Genomic DNA, 23,218 nt, shown 5'->3' on the forward strand with positions numbered 1-23,218 from the left:
CTCCGATCATTTAATAGTTATACTTGATTTCAATAAAATTTAGGGTGTTGTCTTTATACCCAAAACTTAAAAGTGAGACGATATTTAAAAGAAATTAAGATTGCACTACTCCACCTACCAAAGATTGATTTTAGTTTTATAATAATGATGGATCATTTTTCATAGAAAATTTAAGCAAAGGAGACATTGTCCACTCCGACTAGCATCAAAGTTTTAGTTAATGATTAGGTAGGCTACTTTGTTTGCCCCACCATACACCTAAATCTGTTCAATGATCCGCAGATTTTATTTTAATTTTCTTTTTTGTGTCGATTTTAAATTAATAAAACATTTTAGATGTGGTTATATCGGTAATAATATAAAATCTTTTATGCATACTATTTTAAAAAAAAAGATATTTATAAAGTAGACTTTGTAAATCAATTATTGAATAAACAAATTGTTTGATATTTCATGTTCATCCAATCTAATTATTAAAGTACTAGATTGGGTACACTTGGAAGAATAAAAAAATATATAATAACTATTGATTTTGTATTTGGTAATTAATTTATTTATTTAAATGATTTTTTAAGTAGAGATATTTAAATCATGTATCACTGTTGTTAGTTGTTACTTCATGTGATGGATTTAGTTAGTTTTGATGGAGGTAAATAGCTTAAAGTTGTAAAAGAGAAAAAGGGACCATGTGCAAAATAAGACTCCCAATTGGGTATTTATACTTAATCTTTGGAATATTTGAATAGCTGTTTGGTGTTTCATCATTAGTCTCTCCTTTAATTATATTAATTTTTTAATTTATTTGAATTGTTTAGTGTTTATTTTGTCAATCCTATAAAAAATAAAATTCGTATTTGAATATTTATACTTAGCATTTAGAATATGAAATAGGACGATTCAATCATTAAAATATTAATTTTATAAAAATATAGTTATATATACTTTTTTTGGTTAAACCAACAAAACCCTTTTAACTAAAACATATTCTTTTATGATAATTAAATATTGACGTTGCTTTCTTTTTCTTTTTAACTTGGACTTGATAATTAATAGAACCTTCCCTTTTTTTAGATATTTTATTATGTAAAAAGGGGAAACCATTGGTTAAACTGCTAACCTAACGTTCACTTTGTTTATGTTGACCTTTTAACACCAAACTGTTTATGAAAATGATGATGAATATTACATATTCAATTTTATTTATCAACGTCACCAACGCGGGGTTTTACGGTTTTTTTTTTTATAACGTTGAGTTTGGATAATTTACCTTTTGTTTTACGTTTAATATTGTTACAGTATTTAATTTTACTGTCATCACTATTTTTACATTAATTATAGGTAAATACACCACTCATCTAAATCCACTTTAAATTTAAAATACACTGGAAGTTTATCTATTTTCCAAAACTCAGAATTTAGTTATTTTAGTTTTATTTTTAAAATTTTAAAATTCAAGTTTAACTGTTAATATTATTAAATTTTTTTTGTTAAATTTGATCGTATGACATTTTAAAATAAAAAATTACTACTTTGTAGCAATGTAAATAAAAAAATGAGTTGTAATTAATCTGAATTTAACACAAAAAAATGTGTTAACAGTTTAATCTGAATTTTTAAAAGCTAAAAGTAGAGGGCTAAATCCATAGAAATAAAATTATAGGGACTAAATTATAAAATCTTGAAGAGTACAAGAACATATGACAAATTTATCTTTTTTTAAAATTAATCAATGGCTTAATTCACGATTTAGCCCCTAAAGTATAACTATTTTCCTGCTTTGATACTTAAAATATTTTTTGTCCCAATTTAGTACTTAAAGTATCAAATTCCTCTATTTTTGGTCCATTTTGCAACGACGGTTAAACAAAATCTGTTAGGCCACTTTGGCCAATGGAAAGTGTCATGTGACTTATTTTTTGCCAATGAAAAAAAAGCCAGGTAGCAGTTAATTTATTTAAAATATAAATATTAAATTAAAATTTAAAAAATAAATTTATAGTTTTAAATATTATAAAATTTTTTGACATTGACCAGTCTTTGACTAACCATTGATCGGCATTGACTTACTACGTGGCACTATTAGAATATGCCACGCATCATTTAAAAAATATCTATATTATATCGATTAAAAATGTAAAAAATCACATATAATATATAAAATTTAAAAATATATTTAAATTTAAGTAATTGCAAAAAAAAACTTTAAATTTAAATACTTTTTAGAATTTTTTACATTTTTGTAATAGTATTATTAATTTAAATTATTTTATTTTCAATTATCATATTCTTGTAAATTTTATTTAATAATTTTTTATAATTTATATATATTTTTTTCTAGATTTTGTATATATTATTATGAATTTTTTTATATATTCATTTTAATTTTTCATATTTTAATGTGTATATATATTTAATAAAATAAAATATATGTTTTTTAACATAAGGCCATCACGTTGGATTTTATGATTAACTATAAATTATTTTATAACGTCTATCAATAAATACACTAAAAAAATATAATAAATACATATTTTAAGTATCAAATTGAGACAAAATAAAAATATGTATCAAAATAAAAATAAAAATATATTTTAAAAGCTAAATTGTGAATTAAGCCTTAATCAAACACAACCGAATTCACCTCAAAATCTTTGTTCTCCCAAAATTTTTATTTTAGAAGAATATTGAATGGAGAAATTATATTTTTTTATTGGAAAAAACATTGATACAGATTTAAATTAAATGCATTATTAAAATGATTACCCTGACACCTTTACCTTAAAGGTGGAATTTATGGTATAAAATTGACCTTTCAGTATGCACAATGATTTGAATTATTATTTCCACCATTAAGATCATGAAATTAACTCTATGCCGCATAATGTATGGGATTATTTTAACTTCTATTTTCCGCCTTAACTTACTTTCCATTGCCCCAAAATCCACCACAACATGGCACCACATTTATAAATTAAGAGACTCTGGATTTGATATCAATACTGTTAAAAACAAGTAACCATAAATTTCAGCCTCGAAATAATAATAAGGTTGATTTGGAGCATCAATTCGATTGCACTTAAATAATAATAAAATAATTTAAAAAGTCACCTAATAATTAGATTTAGACGTAATTATTTATAATTATACAATGAAAATATATTTGGGTAATCATTGTAATTATGAATCCCGTCGATTTGTCTTAAGGGAAGAATAAGAATTGAAGTAATTACACAAGTAACTATAGTGAAAGCCAATTTTAAAATTTTACTTTTATACAAATTATAAAAATTATATTATAAACATGAACATTTACGAGTGTTCGAGGTGATCTTAATTATTTTATCCCAAAAAAGTGAAAACAAATATTTTTTCATTAAATTTTAAAAGGGTCACAAATAAGTGATTCCACGGATTAATTTTCAAAAAACAGAAAATTTAAATGTCTGTTTTACATAATGTTTTATTTCAAGAAATTATTCTCTTGTCTCGCCTAAATTTTATGGTCTTGTTTAAATAAATCCGGCAAAGGAGTCTCTTCTATTCTGAAGAAAATTTCTAAATTATGTTTTCTAAAATTGTGAAAAGAAGTTTGTTAATTTTTTGAAAATTAGATTTTTCAATAAACATGTTATAAATTTTAAGGCTTCGTTTGTTTCACAGAAAATATCTTTTGGAAAATGACTTACTTTTTTAAAAAATCTAATATTTTTTGGTGTTTTGATGAACATGTGTAAAATTTTTTCTGTTATTTGACAAATTTCCTGAAGATGTTTCACAAAAGCTGTTTTTAATAAAACAAACATAAATTTGAGATTTATAATAAGTAGATAATTGATTACAAAGTGATGTTAAGGTGAAATTATAGTAAATAAAGAATCTTTATGATGTTAAGGATTATGTAACGCCCCTAACCCGAATTCGTCACCGGAATAGAGTTACGGAGCATTACCGGAGTTACCGATTCATTTATCAGATATTTCATTAATCCAATATCTTTTCTTTTCCACGTTCAAGTCTCGTATTCAAGTCATCCGGATTTTTATAAAGAAATTTGATCGTCGTTTTCATTTATTTCATGTTATAATACATTCAACTAATGCTCTAAACAAAATTATCATTTTACCCCTAAACTTTTAATTAATGACGATTTCATCCTTAGGTTAAAATAAAATAAAATTATTACAATTTAATCCTTATTTCCAGCCGTTATTCTCACACAAATTGATAACAACCTATGAATTCTATAAAATGTCAAAATTTTCCACAATTTCAACACTTTTCAATTTAATCCTTAAAACATGTTTTTCCCTGATCTTGAGCTAAATTAACAATTTCATTCAATTTTGTAATTTAAATAATAAAATAATCCATTTCATGCAAATTGGTCATTTCTAACATTTTTTTACAAAATTGCCCATAAGATTTTACTTTTATTCAATTTAGTCCATGAGCCTAAAACATACAAATTAGCCATGCTAGCTGAATATTCATACATATTTTCCTCCTCCTCCTCCTCTCCATTCCACATCCTTAATTTATATAACATGCAACAAGTAACATTATCAATAATTTCACTATTTACTTATGTATATTCAAAACTGTTCATTTGCGTCATAGTCACTAAATTATTTATATCTTAAGCTACAGAACTCAAAATTAAGATCCGCTAATTTTCCATGAAACTAGACTTACTTATCTTATGACCATAAAATTTTCAGAAATTTTGGTTTAGCCAATAAGTACAGTTTATTCTTTAAAGTTGCCCCTGTTCTGCTGTCTGACAGTTTCAACCCTTCTTCACTAAGAATTAATTATCTCATCGTACGAGATTCGGATGATGTTCCCGCTTATTTCTATTGAAAATAGACTCTTTAAGGATTTTAAACATATAAATTTAATCCCTTAATTATTTTTATCCAAGTTTTGATGATTTTCCAAAGTTAGAACAGGGGAACCCGAAATCATTCTGACATTGTCTCACAAAACTTATTATATCTCATGATTTACAATTCCATTACTTACACCGTTTCTTCTATAAGAAACTAGACTCAATAAACTTTAATTTCATATTTTATTCATCCTGTAATTAAATTTCTACAATTTTTGGAGATTTTTCAAAGTTATACTATTGCTGCTATCCAAAACTGTTTTAGTGCAAAATGTTGATTTTCATTTTGCCCCAATTTTCACAGTTCATACAATTCATTCCTTACTTAATTAACCCCTCAATTAAACTAATTTTCTCAATTAATACTTTTCCTAGACATTATAAGTTATTTCAAAACTATTGAAATTTAGAATTTTCACATAAAACTCTAACTTCAAACTCTTTTACAATTTAGGTCCCAAATATTCACTTTCTATTCAATTCTTTCAATAAAATCAGCATATAAACAATTTAAAGCTCTAATTCTATATCAAATCATCATATACTTCCAGCACATATTCATAGAAACTTTCAATTTCTTTCATAGAATTAAGAACTAATGAATTCAACAAATGGACCTAGCTGTAAAAGTCACAAAAACACAAAAATTTCAAGAAATAATCAAGATTTGAACTTACTTGTAGTAAAAATATGAAAAACCAGCTTAAGGGAACTCTTCCATGGTGTTTTTTCTGATGAGAATGCAGAAAAATAAAGAGAAATCTAGATAATTCCACTTTAGTCCTAGCTTTATTAAGTAAATTTTGCAATTTTACAATTTTGCCCTTATTTTCTTGGTGATTTCATGCTCTTGCCGTCCAACCCAAATAGACCTTGGGTCTATTTGCCTTTTAAACCCTCTTTCTTTTATCATTTAAGCTATTTAATCATTTTCCACAATTTTGCATTTGATACAATTTAGTCCTTTTTGTTCAATTAGCTATCAGTACTTTAAAATTTCTTGACGAAACTTTAACGTTAACTTATTAACACTCCATAAATATTTATAAAAATATTTATGGCTCGATTTAAAATTCCCGAGGTCTCGATACCTCGTTTTCAATTCTAATTATTTTAATATATATATATTTGTACATTTCACTATTTCAAAAATTTTCCTAACTTTACATTTAGCTTATGCTCACTAAATTAATAATATTTCCTACTCATTTATCGGATTTAGTGATCTCGAATCACTGTTCCGACACCACTGAAAATTAGGTTGTTACATATTAAATTATAAATTTTGTGAAATTTATAATTGAAACAAGAGAAGTGATATGTATGAAAATTTGTTATGTGAAATAAGATATTATAATAAATTATTTGATAAAAGTGCTTATATGGTGAAAAATAAATTACATGGCAATAGGGACTAAATTGAAAATTGTATAAAAGCTTGTGTGAAACGATTTAATATGTGAATAAGGAATATGATAAAAGTTTAATGAGTGTGTTATGAGATGATAAAATATGTATAAAGTATTGTAAAAGTGAAATTGTGGAAAAATATTTAATTTTTACGATGACAAGGATTAAATTGCTAAATTTGATAGAATATGTGGATGAAATAATAGAAGTGAAATACATAGAAATTTGATACATTAAACAATATATTGAGATAAATTATGTGATTAAAGTGTAACAAGAAAGAATATTGATATGATATGATTAATTAGTGAATATTGAACTTTTATGACAAAAATAGACTAAATTGAAAAGTTGTGAAAGTTTATAAGAAAATAATTGATAAGTGAAGAATGTAGTAGATAATGTTACATCCTGATGCTTTGACCCAATATTCGGGTCGAATATTGGGGTGTTATAGTGAACAGAGTCTTATCAATTTGGAAAATATCTTACTGAAAAAAATTTAGTAAGACATTTTACAGGAATAAGAGGGTAATTTTACATTGACCATCCTATTTTACATGAAATAAACATCGGAAAAGGCTGAAAATAATTTTCGTAAAAACTTTGATGTTAAAACAAACGGAGCCTAAGATTAAGGGAATATTTGGTTCGTCGAATATTAAATTTTGTTTCGTAATAGGATTATAGAAATATAATATTACCGGTATAATGTGAGGTTACCTTGTTTAGTTTATTTGGCTTGAACGTAAGATTCAGGTTAACAGAATATCAGATTACCTAGGAAACACATTTTATTCAATTATCCTTATTATAGAATTTGTTTTTTAAACAAGTTTAGTTCCTTTAATATTTTTAGTCCCAATTTCCATAAAATTATAACAAATTGTTACAATTATTATTTTTTATTACAATTTATTGTGTTGGAATAAATTTATAAATCATAATTATAATAATTAATGAAAAGTGATTTAACCATAATTATGGTTATAATCATAATTAACATATTAATAAATAAACTACTAAAAAATATATAATTATTATAATTGTAATGTATGACATTTGCTAGTTCACTATTAAGATTTTTTTTTGTTTTTAATTACTCTTAAATTTATTTAAGGAAAAAATACCTAAATTTATTAAAATAATAAAAGCAAAAAACAAATTAATTATAAATTTAATATTACACCTGTAATCTAAGATTAGCTAAAGAATGAACACTAATATGATAAGAGATCAGTAGTGTAAAATAAAAAAGCGAAAACAAGTAAAACAGAAAGAATAAAAGGTGGAAGAGTGGGTTGCATCTCAAAATTGCGGAGCCCTAGCACCAAAAGCCCGAGTCGTAGCACTAACGCTTGTGTGCCATGGATTTTCTTGCCATTTTGACTCCAGATTCAAGGCTATTTTTGTCATTTTCTCAAGGATTAAAGCCCAAGCAAATATTGTAGTCCTAGTTTGGGTGAAATAGGCTTTATAAATAGGATTTTTTAGAAGGTTAGACAACTTGTCTTCATCGAATTTTGTCTTATTGCAAACTTCTTATTTTTGTATTTTTCTTATTTTATGGATTTCTAAATTTTTTTAGTTAAAAGGAATTTTAAAGTTTGATTCAAATAGTTTGTGAGATTAATTGTTATTAATATTTTTATTTATTTTTTAGTATTTGTATGTTTTTTGATTTAATTACAAATATTTAAGTTCGTTGAATATAGAGTTTATATTCATTTATTTAAAATATTTGTCTTGTTAATTAAAATTATTAAATCCGTAATTATTTAATTTGTAACAGCCTAATTTTCAGTGGTGTCGGAACAGTGATTCGAGATCACTAAATCCGATAAATGAGTAGGAAATATTATTAATTTAGTGAGCATAAGTTAAATGTAAAGTTAGGAAAAATTTTGAAATAGTGAAATGTACAAAAAATATATATATTAAAATAATTAGAATTGAAAACGAGGTATCGAGACCTCGGGAATTTTAAATCGAGCCATAAATATTTTTATAAATATTTATGGAGTGTTAATAAGTTAACGTTAAAGTTTCGTCAAGAAATTTTAAAGTACTGATAGCTAATTGAACAAAAAGGACTAAATTGTATCAAATGCAAAATTGTGGAAAATGATTAAATAGCTTAAATGATAAAAGAAAAAGGGTTTAAAAGGCAAATAGACCCAAGGTCTATTTGGGTTGGACGGCAAGAGCATGAAATCACCAAGAAAATAAGGGCAAAATTGCAAAATTGCAAAATTTACTTAATAAAGCTAGGACTAAAGTGAAATTATCTAGATTTCTCTTTATTTTTCTGCATTCTCATCAGAAAAAACACCATGGAAGAGTTCCCTTAAGCTGGTTTTTCATATTTTTACTGCAAATAAGTTCAATTCTTGATTATTTCTTGAAATTTTTGTGTTTTTGTGACTTTTACAACTAGGTCCATTTGTTGAATTCATTAGTTCTTGATTCTATGAAAGAAATTGAAAGTTTCTATGAATATGTGCTGGAAGTATATGATGATTTGACATAGAATTAGAGTTTTAAATTGTTTATATGCTGATTTTATTGAAAGAGTTGAATAGAAAGTGAATGTTTGGGACCTAAATTATAAAAGAGTTTGAAGTTAGAGTTTAATGTGGAAATTCTGAATTTCAATAGTTTTGAAATAACTTATAATGTCTAGGAAAAGTATTAATTGAGAAAATTAGTTTAATTGAGGGGTTAATTAAGTAAGGAATGAATTGTATGAACTGTGAAAATTGGGGCAAAATGAAAATCAACATTTTGCACTAAAACAGTTTTAGACAGCAGCAATAGTCTAACTTTGAAAAATCTCAAAAAATTGTAGAAATCTAATTAGAGGATGAATAAAATATGAAATTAAATCTTATTGAGTCTAGTTTCTTATAGAAGAAACGGTGTAAGCAATGGAATTGTAAATCATGAGATATAATAAGTTTTGTGAGACAATGTCAGAATGATTTCGGGTTTCCCTGTTCTGACTTTGGAAAATCATTAAAAATTGGAGAAAAATAATTAAGGGATTAAATTTATATGTTTAAAATCCTTAAAGAGTCTATTTTCAATATAAATGAGCATGAATATCATCCGAATCTCGTACGATGAGATAATTAATTCTTAGTGAAGAAGGGTCGGAACTATCAGACAGCAGAATAGGGGCAACTTTAAAGAATAAACTGTACTTATTAGCTAAACCAAAAATTCTGAAAATTTTATGGTAATAAGATAAGTAAGTCTAGTTTCAGGGAAAATTAGCAGATCTTAATTTCGAGTTCTGTAGCTTAATATATAAATAATTTAGTGACTATGACGCAAATGGACAGTTTTGAATATACATAAGTAAATAGTGAAATTATTGATAATGTTACTTGTTGCATGTTATATAAATTAAGGATGTGGAATGGAGAGGAGGAGGAGGAAAATATGTATGAATATTCGGCTAGCATGGCTAATTTGTATGTTTTAGGCTCATGGACTAAATTGAATAAAAGTAAAATTTTATGGGTAATTTTGTAAAAAAAATGTTAAAAATGACCAATTTGCATGAAATAGATTATTTTATTATTTAAATTGCAAAATTGAATGAAATTATTAATTTAGCTCAAGATCAGGGAAAAACATGTTTTAAGGATTAAATTGAAAAGTGTTGAAATTATGGAAAATTCTGACATTTTATAGAATTCATAGGTTGTTATCAATTTGTGTGAGAATAACGGCTGGAAATAAGGATTAAATTGCAATAATTTTATTTTATTTTAACCTAAGGATGAAATCATCATTAATTAAAAGTTTGGGAGTAAAATGATAATTTTGTTTAGAGTATTAGTTGAATGTATTATAACATGAAATAAATGAAAACGACGATCAAATTTCTTTATAATGATCCGAATGACTTGAATACGAGACTTGAACGTGGAAAAGAAAAGATATCGAATTAATGAAATATCTGATAAATGAATCGGTAACTCCGGTAATGCTCCGTAACTCTATTCCGGTGATGGATTCTGGTTAGAGGCGTTACATAATTGATTCTAATACTTGTAACGAACATCATAAGTTAATATAAGTTACGTATACAATCTATGTCGTGTGAGCTACGTAATTGTTTAATTTGAATATGTGTTTGTTGGTTTGAATTATATCTCTTTTGTCATGAATGTTATCAATAAGCTAAATCCTAGGCATTAAGTTATAGAATTGTTTATCGATAAGGGAAATAATTTCAACGAGCTACCTCTTGGTTATCAACAAGGTAACAAGAGATTAATTTCTAGGCGCTACATTGATAGCTATAACTAATTTATTAAAGCACATTAAAATTATTTTTATATCGATGATCAAACTTATGAATCAAATGAAAGTTTTACCTTTAACTAAAGTTTCATCTCATTGAATTTTCCTTCGATTTTAATTATTGTTTTTTTTTGCTAAGTATTAATTTAATTCATAGTTTTTTGGTTTTCTAAACCATCATATTTACTTGTTTTCTCTATTTGTGTTCACGCTCCTGAGTGCTGGGTTACAAATTGGGTTTTGTTTTATTTCTAATTTTGGGTTTAGTTATTAATTTTGTGTATAATAAATATTGGGTTTGGGCTGGGTAATGGTTTTATTAAGTTAATCTGGTTTTGAGTTTCCAGAATTGAAATCAAACCAACTCAATTAAAATAATTAAATTTATAAATCGATTTCAAATCACATAGTTTAAACCCGACTCAGAAACACTGAAACTATTCGGTTTAGCCGGTCCAAATTAATTATTGTATAACTTTAAGTTTAGGTACCACTTATAATAAAAAAAAGAATTATGTGTCAAAATGAGAGAGAGGACACAATTTATGTGCCAATTTGCAGGTTAAGATTTTTTTAAAAATAGATTTAATGGTTGGATTAACGAAAGTCTAGTATGAAAAAAAAATAATTTAGGTACTATTTGTGACAAAAAAATTTAAATATCAAAATAGAAAAAAATAATTTAAATATAAATTTATGGATTAAACCCTTTTTTAAGAAAATATAATATATGATTATATTCATGTAGTTGGTTAATTATATCTAACCAAAAAAAAAAGTGTTAACTCCTAAACATCTTTTTTGTTTTTAAAAAAAATATTATTATCGATAGTGTGTGTGTGAACTCTAAGATAAATGTCAGATTAATTTTTTTAAATGTATTTATATTTTTAAAACTTATATTTTTATTTTGAAATATGTAATAGATACGAATATCGAATATCGATACCAAACCAATAAAAATGTAACTAATGTAAATCAATACCATGAAAAGGTTTTTGAAGCACTTAATGAAGTTTCTTCCTTGCTTAGCAATCATATTTGAAAGAGTTACCTATCAGGCAAATTCAAATGATGTTTCAACTTGTAGTTTTAATTTTATACGCCACTTTTTGACTCAAAAGAATGGCTTTTTATGTTATCATCTTGGCCAAAAACGGGACTTTAGAATAATAAAAAGAGGACTTAGACATATGTAGTAAAAAAAAATGGATTAAATATCAATTAGGCAGATGACCAAAATGATTAATAAACCATTTTGGATAATAAGATAATGGATGATGGTGACATATTGATTAAGAATGAACAATGATTGGCTAAGAAAAGTAAATATAATCAGTTAAGTCTTAAACTTTAATTTAACTATAAATATAAAATTTTGGTGGGAAGAAAAAGAGAAGATTGTCATCTTCTTCTCTACCTTAAACTGTCCACCATAAGAAGAAACCAAAGAAAACTTTCAAAATCCTTATACATTCGGTCACCTGATTAGGTGAGAAATTAAGTACTTTTTTTATGTAATTTTTATGGGTTTTAGGTCACGGGAACTAGATTTAGTTAGTCCATGTACCAATTTGCTAAACTGTTAAAATTTTAGGAAGTTGCCATTGTCGATTCCTTGATGAGTTAGACTTAAATTTGATAGAATTTAAGCTTAGATTATGAAAAGAATTAGATTGTAAAGTTCTTTTAGCTTGTTTGTTAACTTTGTTACATTAGGGACCAAATTGAATAAATGTAAAACATGTCATGAAATTATGTTATAAATAGAAAGTATAAGGTCCATAATGAGAATATTAAAATTAGATTTTAATCTGAAGTTAGGAATCAAAAGTTATGCTTATCTCGATTTCAATGATTGAATTGAATAAAATGTAAAAAAGGAGAGAAGTTGAAAAATTGATTTATATAGGATCATGCATGACACTGTATGAAAATGTTTGGTATTGATTTGTTATGTAAAATAATTGTATAGATCAAGATTTGGATTAAAGTGGAGCTAATAGGGGAAAAGCTAAAATTTCGGATTAGTCCCTAAAGTATTCATTCACTTCATATTTTGAACAGGTAAGTTCATATGGAACTTACTATCTTGTTTCTTGTATGATATTAGTGTTTGTATTTAATTTGACATATGTGTGTTGAGTATAACTTGAAATACTAGTGAGTTTGGCATATATGGCTAGTAATGGATTGAATTGGAATTGTAATGTGATGATTGATTATTATGCAATATTATAGGGCATAAATGTGGAAATTTGAATGATTACAGGGTATAAATGTATATAAATGATTTATTACAGGGACAAGCAACCTAATGTAGTTTTAGCTCGGATGAACAACCTAGTGTGGTCTAATTTACCCGTATATCCAAGTCCGTTTTACTAGAGTTTCATCGGACGAAACATTATTTTAAAATTGAAAACTTGAAAATGTGATGGAGTGAATTTGATATATCAATTCGATATATCATTGAAATGAATCATGTATATAATTGGTATAATCTTATGGATTGATGATATAATACGGTATTAGGATAAGCTATGTGATAGTAATATGAATTGGCATGCTTTGAGTTGCTTATAATGTTTAATGATCATGTCCTAAGGTAGCTAACATATGCTTGTGTATGAACAAGGTAAGCATAGCATTTTTCATTTGAGCTTATTAAGCATTTGTATGCTTACTATAGTTGTTTCCCTACTTGTATATCATCACTTTGCGGAACCAACCGAGTCGGAGCAGTGCGAAGCACACATTATTAACAAGACGGTAGAATTATATTCATTTTGAGTCTAAATATTGTAGCATGTATATAAGGACACCTTATTGTGCAAATGATTATTTTTTAGTTGATAGTCATGTGATATATGTGGTTGTGGTTGAACTTCTATGTTAAGCATAACATATGACTTAATTGATGCATTAATAATGATGATATTAAACTTGCATGTGCTTGGTACGTTAAAGCTTGCAAATTGAAATAGTTGGGCAAGATAAATTAATGCATGGTTTGTGAATAGTAAGTTTGAATGTTATGTTTGAAATATAGTTAGCTTATGCTTTGTTTTGATTCACGCCAAGGTTATATGAGTTTTTGATGTATAAGTTGCATAGGTATAATATATTCGACTTGAAATAAAAGACTTGGCATGGCTAGAATGTTTAATGACTTAAATGAGTTTGATAGATGATTATGAGTTATATGTTATATTAAATGCTTGGTTCCAAATGCTCACGTGATTTGGTTGATATAAATGAATATAGAATCATATTGTATTGATTGTGGGATAATATTATGGAAGTGTAAAATGTTGGTTAGAAAGCACAAAAACATACAAAAGTGGTTTTTGTCAAAACAGGGACAACGTTGCGACCTCGAGTTCTCAACATCGTGACATAGTTTGATAGTGAACTCTCTGTTTGATGATGCCGTTACGCGTAAGCCATGATATCATGATGTCTGCCTGAAGTTTAAAAACATTACAATTTGGTCCTAATTCGATTTTAGGTTAACAAAAGAGCTTTCATAAGCTCATATGAGATCCATAAATGACTATGTAACATAGTATGGATGTGAATTATATTGAATTGTATGTGTAAACGGTTGTATGGTGTATGATTGATTGTAGTTGTTTCAGAAACGGTTGTGGCATCCCGTAGCTCAAACCCGACACCAGATTGAGTATGAGGTGTTAAGTAAGCTAACTTAAAGGTAATTAATTGCAGAAAATTGTAAATCTTCTTCTTCTTCTTATTGTAGTTTGTTGTCTTATAACTTTAGTTGTTCAGAGTAACAAAATCATCAGATCTTGATAAATAGCTATACCAAGTGTCTCGGTTTACAAATTAATTGTCTAAAACTCTTGTGCAATTAAATTCTTTTGAACCTGGACTTTAATTTGTAAGTGGAGATACCAATTATCAAATTAATAAAATAATTACTAAATTTGAAAAAAGAGAGAGAAAAGAATAGATATATAAAGGTAGAGAAGCGACCAAGAGTGATTAAAAAAATTGATTCATGGGCGAATGCCAATTAATTAAGTGCTGTAATGACAACATGTTAGCCATGCGTGATTTAAAATTGTGCTGAAAAGAGGGAATAGAAACCTTAACGCGCATAAAATAAAGTGTAGCAATAGCTACCGCCTCGTGCTAGAATTCGGTCGACTCTCTAAAGCAAAAACGAACCTGCCAAAGTCATTTCAAAAAGTTTACGTCTTAACTTGAAAGCAATCCATAAATGTTGACAGGAAATTAATAAGTTTGTTGGGTCGATTATTTTCTAATTAATGATAAATTTATCTTTTAATATATACATTTTATTAATTTGAATTTTATCTTTTTAAATTAAATTAAAATTTTAAACTTTTTAAAAATATAAAATTTATTCATCAACTATTTAAAAAGAGTTAAATTATTAATTTTTTTAACAAAAATATTAATTAAAAATATGACAATTTGTATGGCAATTCACATTTATTTCATACTATTTTTTAATTTTAAATTATTTGTTATTGTGACATAAAATAAATAATATCATATTAGTATAAAATATAAGTGAATTCCCATGCTATCATCATTAAAAAATTATTTAATTTTTTAAATTTAATAATTAAATTTAAATAAGAAAATAAATTTTAAATTGATAAAAAAAGTATAATTTATTATTTTTTTAATGAGAGTTTTATCTTCTCCCAAAAGATTAAAATAGTTTTGTTTAACAATTTCCCGCCGCGTAGAGGCAACCATTTGAGTCAAAAGGGCATGGCTAAGTAGCCAAGGTTGATCTTTTTGCTTTGGGTTTAGCGTTTGAAGTGCATAGAAAAAAACAGGTCATGGAAGGGGAAGGGTTTGGTGGGCGGGCAAGTGGGGTTTACTCTCCACTGTGCAGTCTGTTGCGGAAGCGACGATAATATTAATAACAATATTATCAGAAATATTTAGATAATTATTATGCCAATAATTATACTAAGAAAATTCCCAGTTAAATTGGAGGGGTCACAAATGGTCCCGCTTAAAACCCAACAACTAGACAGAACTCACTTAGATATTTATAGCAATAATAACTAAATAAATATAACCAACATAAAGCTATTAAATAAAAGCAAACAAATAAGAAATAAAATACCAGAGTTTTAACGAGGTTCGGCCAATTTAGCTTACGTCCTCGGACACTACCAAATTAATATTTCCTCTAGAAATATTACAAAGGAGAAGATTTTGGGATGATACAACCAAAGGGGGAGGGGTTCTATATATAACAAACCAAACCCCCTCCCTTTCTATCTTTTCCTAATGTGGGATATTGCCAATATTCAACACAGTCCACGTAAGAGTCCCACTTTCATGCTCCAAATCCTATTATTCATTGCCCTATTTATTTCTCCACTAAGCATGGTGTTATGAATATGTTATAATTATAATTAATTATGATCAAAATTGTAAAATAAAAAATGGTACACTCTCGAGACTGTTCTTTAAATACATACGCCTCATTTGATTCTTTCCATGCGTACGAGCGAACTGAAAACGAACACAGTCCTCAATCAACCCAAGCATTGTTTCTTTGTTTACACCCTCACCCTTCACTCTTCAAACTGAAATACTCGTCTTTTTTGCCTTGAAGGCACTCTTCTCTATCCAATATGACTATGGAGAAACAATATTTGGATTGGGTACTAGTTCCAATGGGGATACTTTTGATGGTGGCTTACCATGTATGGCTTCTCTATCGAATCTTAAAACATCCCACCAAGACTGTCATCGGCGTCAACGCCATCAACCGTCGTTTTTGGGTTCAAGCTATGATGGAGGTTGGTCTTTTATATATCATTTTGTTCAATTGTGGTTGTTTCTAATTGATGTAAAAAATTAACAGAGTTCCATAATTTTGATTGTTTAGGAAGCGTCAAAAAATGGGGTTTTGGCCGTGCAAACGTTTAGAAACAACATAATGGCGTCGACTCTATTGGCATCGACGGCTATCATGTTGAGTTCCCTCATCGCCGTTTTGATGACTAACGGTAAAGGCGATAGATCGTCGTGGTTCATATTCGGAGATGAAAGCGACCTGGCATTTTCGATCAAGTTTTTCTCGATATTGGTTTGCTTCTTGGTGGCTTTTTTACTTAACTTGCAGTCCATCAGGTATTACAGCCATGCAAGCATTCTCATCAACGTGCCGGTGAAGAAGATGTCCCACCACCACCACCACCACCATCTCACGGTTGAATATGTAGCCAACACTGTGAACAGAGGCAGCTATTTTTGGTCCCTAGGACTTCGTGCCTTCTACTTCTCATTCCCCCTCTTTTTGTGGATCTTCGGTCCCCTTCCTATGTTCTTCTGTTGCATTGCCCTTGTTTTCATGTTGTATTTCCTGGATGTTACCTTTCAATTCGGATGGGCCGTTGGGGTTGTCAATGACAATGGCCATAACGGCGACGAGGAATTAGGAGGTTCAGTTAGATCCTAATCCCGGCCGGCGTTAAATTCGTTCAATCAAAGTTGAATCAATTTGAATTTTTCATCATCGGAAAAATAATCCCGAAAAGGGTTTTAGTCTTTCTTACACACCAAAATGTATTGAAGGAGAATTGTTCCTTAAAAGAGGAAATGAAAACTGAAACCTTGCTTTTCCTTTATGTGTTTAATTTCCTTTTGTCAGCAATGATCTGTAATGTCAAGAAATTAACAAAAAAGTGCATGCCGCGTTAAAAAGATTAATCTTTATTCACTATAAAACAAATATAAAAATATATTTTGGTTCTACTAAAAAAGGCATGGCGTGAAGTTGGTCGATTTGTATTTAGTTATGGACAACCCTATTTTTATATATAAAAACTAAATTCAACTTTGATGTTTGTTTAGGTTTACGTTAATCCATTTTTCTTAAGGAACCAAACGCAAAGACAAAAAGAACTTGGGAGTGGAAGACTGCACGAACCATTGCCTGTCCTTTAGAGAATTTCAGTTCATCAACTTGGTGATGTCATGTCAGAATACCTAGATGCTCATTTAGACATGTGGACATCTAAAGTTGAACCATTGTTTGGTGTCGATATCAAATCGAGGTAAATTCTAACTGCTACTTTATATATTGTTAAAAGTTTTCTGAAATTTAAATATTTAATATAGATGGACATCAAACCTGCATGATCGATAAGCCAGTATATACTCTAGTGTGCCTACCATTACTTTCTCATACTAAAATAATAATAAATTCCTGCTAAATTTCTGGGGTTCATCATGAATTACTTGTGATATAAATCCTTTATATTTTATCTCTAATATATGTGGTTAATATAAATTATTAATACTAAACCCAACTTTTGCTTTGCCAAGCTATTTCACAGTTTCAATTAATTGCAAGCTAGAAGCACATTGATGTCAAATACATCATTTCAGCAAAAAGCTAGTTACTTTCGATTATCCAAGACAATGTTTTTTCAAAAATTATCTCATACACATTTTTTTTAATTTTACAATAACTTTAGAGTGCGATTTATGTTTTATAAGGAATAGCGAAAAATAAATATAGACCATTTTACTTTTTGAGAGGACGGAGACTTTTTTTGTTTCTTGGATTCATCTTTGTATATATGTGATTTATTAAATATAATTTTTTAAAAAAAATAATAGTTAGATGTAATGATAATGTATATTGTAATTTTAAAAATATAACTCAAGTTCTAATTTTAGAAATAAAACTGTTGAGAAAGAAACTATATAAAATTAATATAACGAATACTTTAATTAGACAAAAAAAAGTAGATAATCATTAACTTATTTATAGAAAATAAATCTTAGGCTCCTATTTAATACAATCACTTGAGGGTATACTTTACTATTAATGAGATTTTGGCTGTGACACAAATTGAACTCTTGAAATAATGTGTGGATTAAATAGTTAATTGAATTATATTTAGTTAGTTAATGTAACTTAAATTATTCCATGCTTATAGCTATTAATCATAATTATAATTGTTGAAATAGCTAAGTAATTGTAACTTCAAATATACGTGCCTTGATTATGGTTCAATTATGTGTATATATATCATTTTAATTTATAAAAATATATAAAAAAATAGTTTCATATTAATATTTGCCACTAGATTATAGCTCACCTATGTACGTGTGCGTGTTTTATTTTTTAGATTTATAAAAATATATAAAAAATATCAGCAAAATAATATTTACTATTTGATGAGGGATAAATTAGTTTCCTTTTTAAAATTTTGTTGGACCCAAATGATGTATTTTATGTGTAAATTACTGTTTTACACTTGTAATTATACTTAAAAAAGACAAATAAATATAAATATGGGAATTATCAATCTATCAAAAACCTTCTACAAATTGCAGAACTCAACTATAAACGTATTGAGAGAAATGATACCACTTTTAATGATGGATTCAATCTTTTCTCAAAAAAATAAAATCTGTAAAATTGAAGTAATTGGAACCATGTTTTTTGTTCTTTTGCATTAAATATATGATCAATCAAATCTCATACGCCATTCAATATTTTTTTCCCCAGGAGAATGAAATGCCAAATTGCCAAGCTCAAGCTTATGTGCCTAAAAACACTCGTCAACAAAACCCTTAACTTCAACATCAATTTGATGTTTTTACGATGATTTAAGTGTTGAAATTAAAAATGATGCTTAAAAGTCTTGGCTCTTTTCTTTTTCTCTCTAGAGTGCAAGTTTTGTATGCCTCTGTACATCTTTGCTATCTTGCTTGTTTTGATTTCGTTTCTTTGTTTGTTTCTGTGAGAGTGTAGGCATGGGAATTGGCTTTCATTCGAGATCGACTTACCAAATAGATCTTTAGTCGAAGAATAAGTTGTTATCGAAATATGGTAAAGAGATCATTTTTAAAATAGTTGCCCAAGCTTTATCGGTTTATTGCATGAATGTCTTCATGATCTCCGTAGGTACTTGTGAGGAATTCCAAAAAATGACGAATTTCTTTTGGTGGGGCTCGGGGTCAAGTTCATTGGGTCTCTTAGGACAAGTTTTGTGTTCTTAAAAAACACAGTCGTATGGGATTTCCAAATCCCAACTCTTTTAATTTAGTGATGTTGGGCAAGCAATGTTGGTCTTTTGCCAATCCAGACTCTCGTGCTAATAGAATTTACAAAGCTAAATACTATTCTGTTGGGGATTTATTCAATGGTTCGGAAGGTAGTAATCCTTCTTTCGTTTTTGCTTTTTAAAAGGCTGCATTGGAGATTAGAGGATGGGAACTCTATTTAGGTTTTTGCGGATCCTTAGTTACTTAATGATGATATTTTCTTTGTTAAATTTGAGGCCGTACCAGGTTTTGAAAATTTGTTGGTGAAGGCTTTGTTCAATACCGATGGTTTGAGTTTAAATTACTCTCTTGGCGCCTCGAGATGCTAGGCAAATTCTTAGCATTCCTCTTTCGATTTTAAAGCTACCAGATCAACTTATTTGGTATTTTTCTAAGGATGGCCGGTATAATGTGAAGCCTGGCTATCGAGTTGGTCTTCAAACTAGCACTAATATTTCGTCGTTGGCAATTGTGGGTGCTTGGTTCAAACTTTGAAACTTGGCTCTTCCACCAAAAGTTAAATCCTTTGTATGGCGGGGGTTGCGACATTTTATCCCGAGTAAAAGTCGTTTACTTGAGAAGGTCTGTGTCATTGATCCTAGTTGTGTTAGTTGCAGGGGGAAATGAGAGTTCGGAGCATGCTATTATGCATTCCCCGACTGTTACGGTTGTTTGGGACAGTCTTGGGATGGTTCCTATGCATAACTCTTTATTGATTTTATGTATTACCTACTACATCTTCCGGACTCTTCTCGCAGCAAACTTTTTCTCACTATTTCTTGGCAGTATTTGGTTCCAGATGAACCTTTTGTGTTGGAAGAATGTGGTGACTCAACCTGCCAAAGTTGCGCCTTTTGTAGATACGTTCCTTCAGGATTGGCGAGAGGCGACTGTTGTTTTCCAACGTGTCCAAGGCGTATCTTTCGGGCATCCTCCTCGTCTGCTGTATTGGTTGAGACCTCCACCTGATTGCTTTAAATATAACGTGGACGCTGCTATCTCGTCTGATTGGAACGTAATTGTCTTGGCAGCTATTATTCATGGCGACCAAGGTCAGTTTATCAAGGGCCACGCTATTATGCCGCGTTCTGTGTTTTAACCTGTTTCGGCTGAAACTATGGCCATTCGTGAGGCCCTCTCGAGGCTTAAGGCTCTCCCTATGGACATTGTAATGGTAGAGTCCGATTGCAAAGTGGCCATTGATGCATTGCTCTCTCATTCTAATCGGCCGTCGGAGTTTGGCCCATTATCTCGGGACTGTTTGGCTTTGAGAGAATCTTTCCAAAGCTTTATCCTTTTATTGGATGTGTCCGGATGCAAATTAAGCCGCAAATTGTCTTGCTAGAGCGGCACTATTATGTGCTTATGATGTTTCATGGAATTTTCCTCCGTCCTTTTTACTTGATTGTTTACATTTCGATTTGGTGTCTTCTAGCACTGATTTTTTAGGATAATAGGACCGAGTATAATGGGGAAGCTTATTAGCCTGGGTTTAGATTTTCTTCGGTTTTAGTTTTCTTTGTTTTCTCTATTTGTTTCATTAATAATTTTGCTTACCTTAAAAAACATTAAATTAATGTACTTTAAAAAAAACAAATTATGTTTTAGTTATTAAACTTTTAAAAATTACTATATGATCATTAATGTTATGACTTTATTACGTAAAATACTAAATTAATTTATCATACTAAAGTCTATTTTTTTTACTCTGAAAAAGTTTTAAATATATATGGTATTAAATTTTTGTACTCTACCTTCAATTTTAGTAATATTATCAACAAGATTTGTTTAAATTGTTTTAAGTTAACTCGAACAATTTTGTTTAAGTTGACTCGACCAAAATCTTATTTTACTCTGCTCAATTTGTAAAAACTAAAAACCTCAAATTAAGTTATATTATTAATATTGGAACCCACCTATTGTTTGAAAAGTCAAAAAGGGTGGGCACCGAAAGTAGAAAGTAAGATTGGTTGGCAAGTTGGGTTAAAAGTTGGCATGGGATAATTATAATTTTGGTCTCTAATTATATAGGGACATTGCAAGTTGATCCTTGAACCTCAACTATAAATAGGCCTAACCATTTCTTACTTTCTTCATCCCATAATTGCCATTCTCTACTTAAGGCATTATTCTCTCTCCCTATTTGTAAATTTCACTTGTAATTTTTGGAGTGAAATATATTTGGTAGTGCCCGAGGACGTAGGCAAAATTTGCTGAACCTCGTTAAAATTCTGGTGTTCTTTATTATTTATTTTGCATATTTTGTGAATGTGATTGTAGTAATTTATTGTGCTATTAAATTACGATAGAAGGATATTCTGGCTAGGAAAGACTTGGTATTTAAATGATCTTCGTGATCTACCTCTCTTTCCTGGGAATTGAACTTAGTGTGATTTTTCAGTACAATATTTTTACTCTTTCACACGCTTCCGCACAACAATTGGTATCAGAGCCAGATTCGTACTTGGGGAATACGACCGTTTACGGTACTATTCACGTATACGGTACTGTTCACGTATACAGTAGTTGGGATTGAGGAGAAAAATGGCAACAGCATCGTCATCAGCAAGGACTACTGTGACAAATGCAAAATTTGAAGTAGAGAAATTTGACGGTACCAATAATTTTGGTATGTGGCAATGTGAGATCCTGGATGTCTTATGTCAGCAAGAGCTAGATATAGCCCTTGAAGAAAAACCTGACAAGATGGATGACAATGAGTGGGCCAAGATCAATAAACAGGCGTGTGGTACAATCCGCCTATGTTTGGCCAAAGAGCAGAAGTACTCTGTCATGAGGGAAACATCAGCGAAGAAGTTATGGGATACACTGGAAGAAAAGTTTCTAACGAAAAGTCTTGAAAATAGGCTTTATATGAAAAAGAAACTTTATCGATTCACGTATGCACCCGGTATGTCGATGAATGACCATGTGAACTCATTCAATAAAATTTTAGCAGACTTGCTAAATTTGGATGAGAAATTTGAAGATGAAGACAAGGCATTATTGTTGTTGAATTCCCTTCCTGATGAATATGATCATCTTACCACCACATTGCTTCATGGGAAGGACACGATCACATTTGATGCAGTTTGTAGTGCGTTGTATAGATCTGAGACTCGAAAGAAAGATAAAAGAGATCACAGATATACAACCGCAGAAGTCTTAACAGTAAGAGGTCGTTCACACAGCAGCAAATCTGGTAGAAAGGGAAAGTCCAAAGGGAGACCCGCCAAAGATGAATGTGCCTTTTGCCGTGAAAAAGGGCATTGGAAAAAGAATTGTCACTATAGGAAAACAGGGCTTTAGCGGCGTTTTATCAAAAAACGCCACAAAAAATGTAAAACATAGAGCAATAGCGGCGTTTTTGGTAAAACGCCGCTAAAAACAGAGCAATAGCGGTATTTTTTGTTAAAACGCCGCTAAAAACTGGAGCATTAGCGGCGCTTTTTGTAAAATGCCGCTAAAAACCGGATCATTAGCGGCGCTTTTGGTATAACGCCCCTAAAAACTGGAGCATTA

The 23,218-nt window shown here is 29.1% G+C and overlaps 2 protein-coding genes across 2 annotated transcripts; both read left to right on the forward strand.

Moving 5' to 3' along the window:
- Positions 1 to 16,057: 16,057 nt before the first annotated feature.
- LOC107929588 (uncharacterized) lies at positions 16,058 to 17,257 on the forward strand. The gene is made up of 2 exons (XM_016861065.2): positions 16,058 to 16,431; positions 16,521 to 17,257. Exons 1-2 carry the CDS (start codon positions 16,264 to 16,266, stop codon positions 17,091 to 17,093), a joined length of 741 nt encoding a protein of 246 aa, XP_016716554.2. The 5' UTR covers positions 16,058 to 16,263; the 3' UTR covers positions 17,094 to 17,257.
- Positions 17,258 to 17,402: 145 nt separating this feature from the next.
- Positions 17,403 to 21,483, forward strand: LOC121211178 (uncharacterized). The gene is made up of 2 exons (XM_041083636.1): positions 17,403 to 17,691; positions 20,483 to 21,483. Exons 1-2 carry the CDS (start codon positions 17,612 to 17,614, stop codon positions 20,793 to 20,795), a joined length of 393 nt encoding a protein of 130 aa, XP_040939570.1. The 5' UTR covers positions 17,403 to 17,611; the 3' UTR covers positions 20,796 to 21,483.
- Positions 21,484 to 23,218: the final 1,735 nt, after the last annotated feature.

The sequence above is a fragment of the Gossypium hirsutum genome, chromosome A12 (assembly GCF_007990345.1).
Source record: "Gossypium hirsutum isolate 1008001.06 chromosome A12, Gossypium_hirsutum_v2.1, whole genome shotgun sequence".
NCBI classification, from domain to species: domain Eukaryota; kingdom Viridiplantae; phylum Streptophyta; class Magnoliopsida; order Malvales; family Malvaceae; genus Gossypium; species Gossypium hirsutum.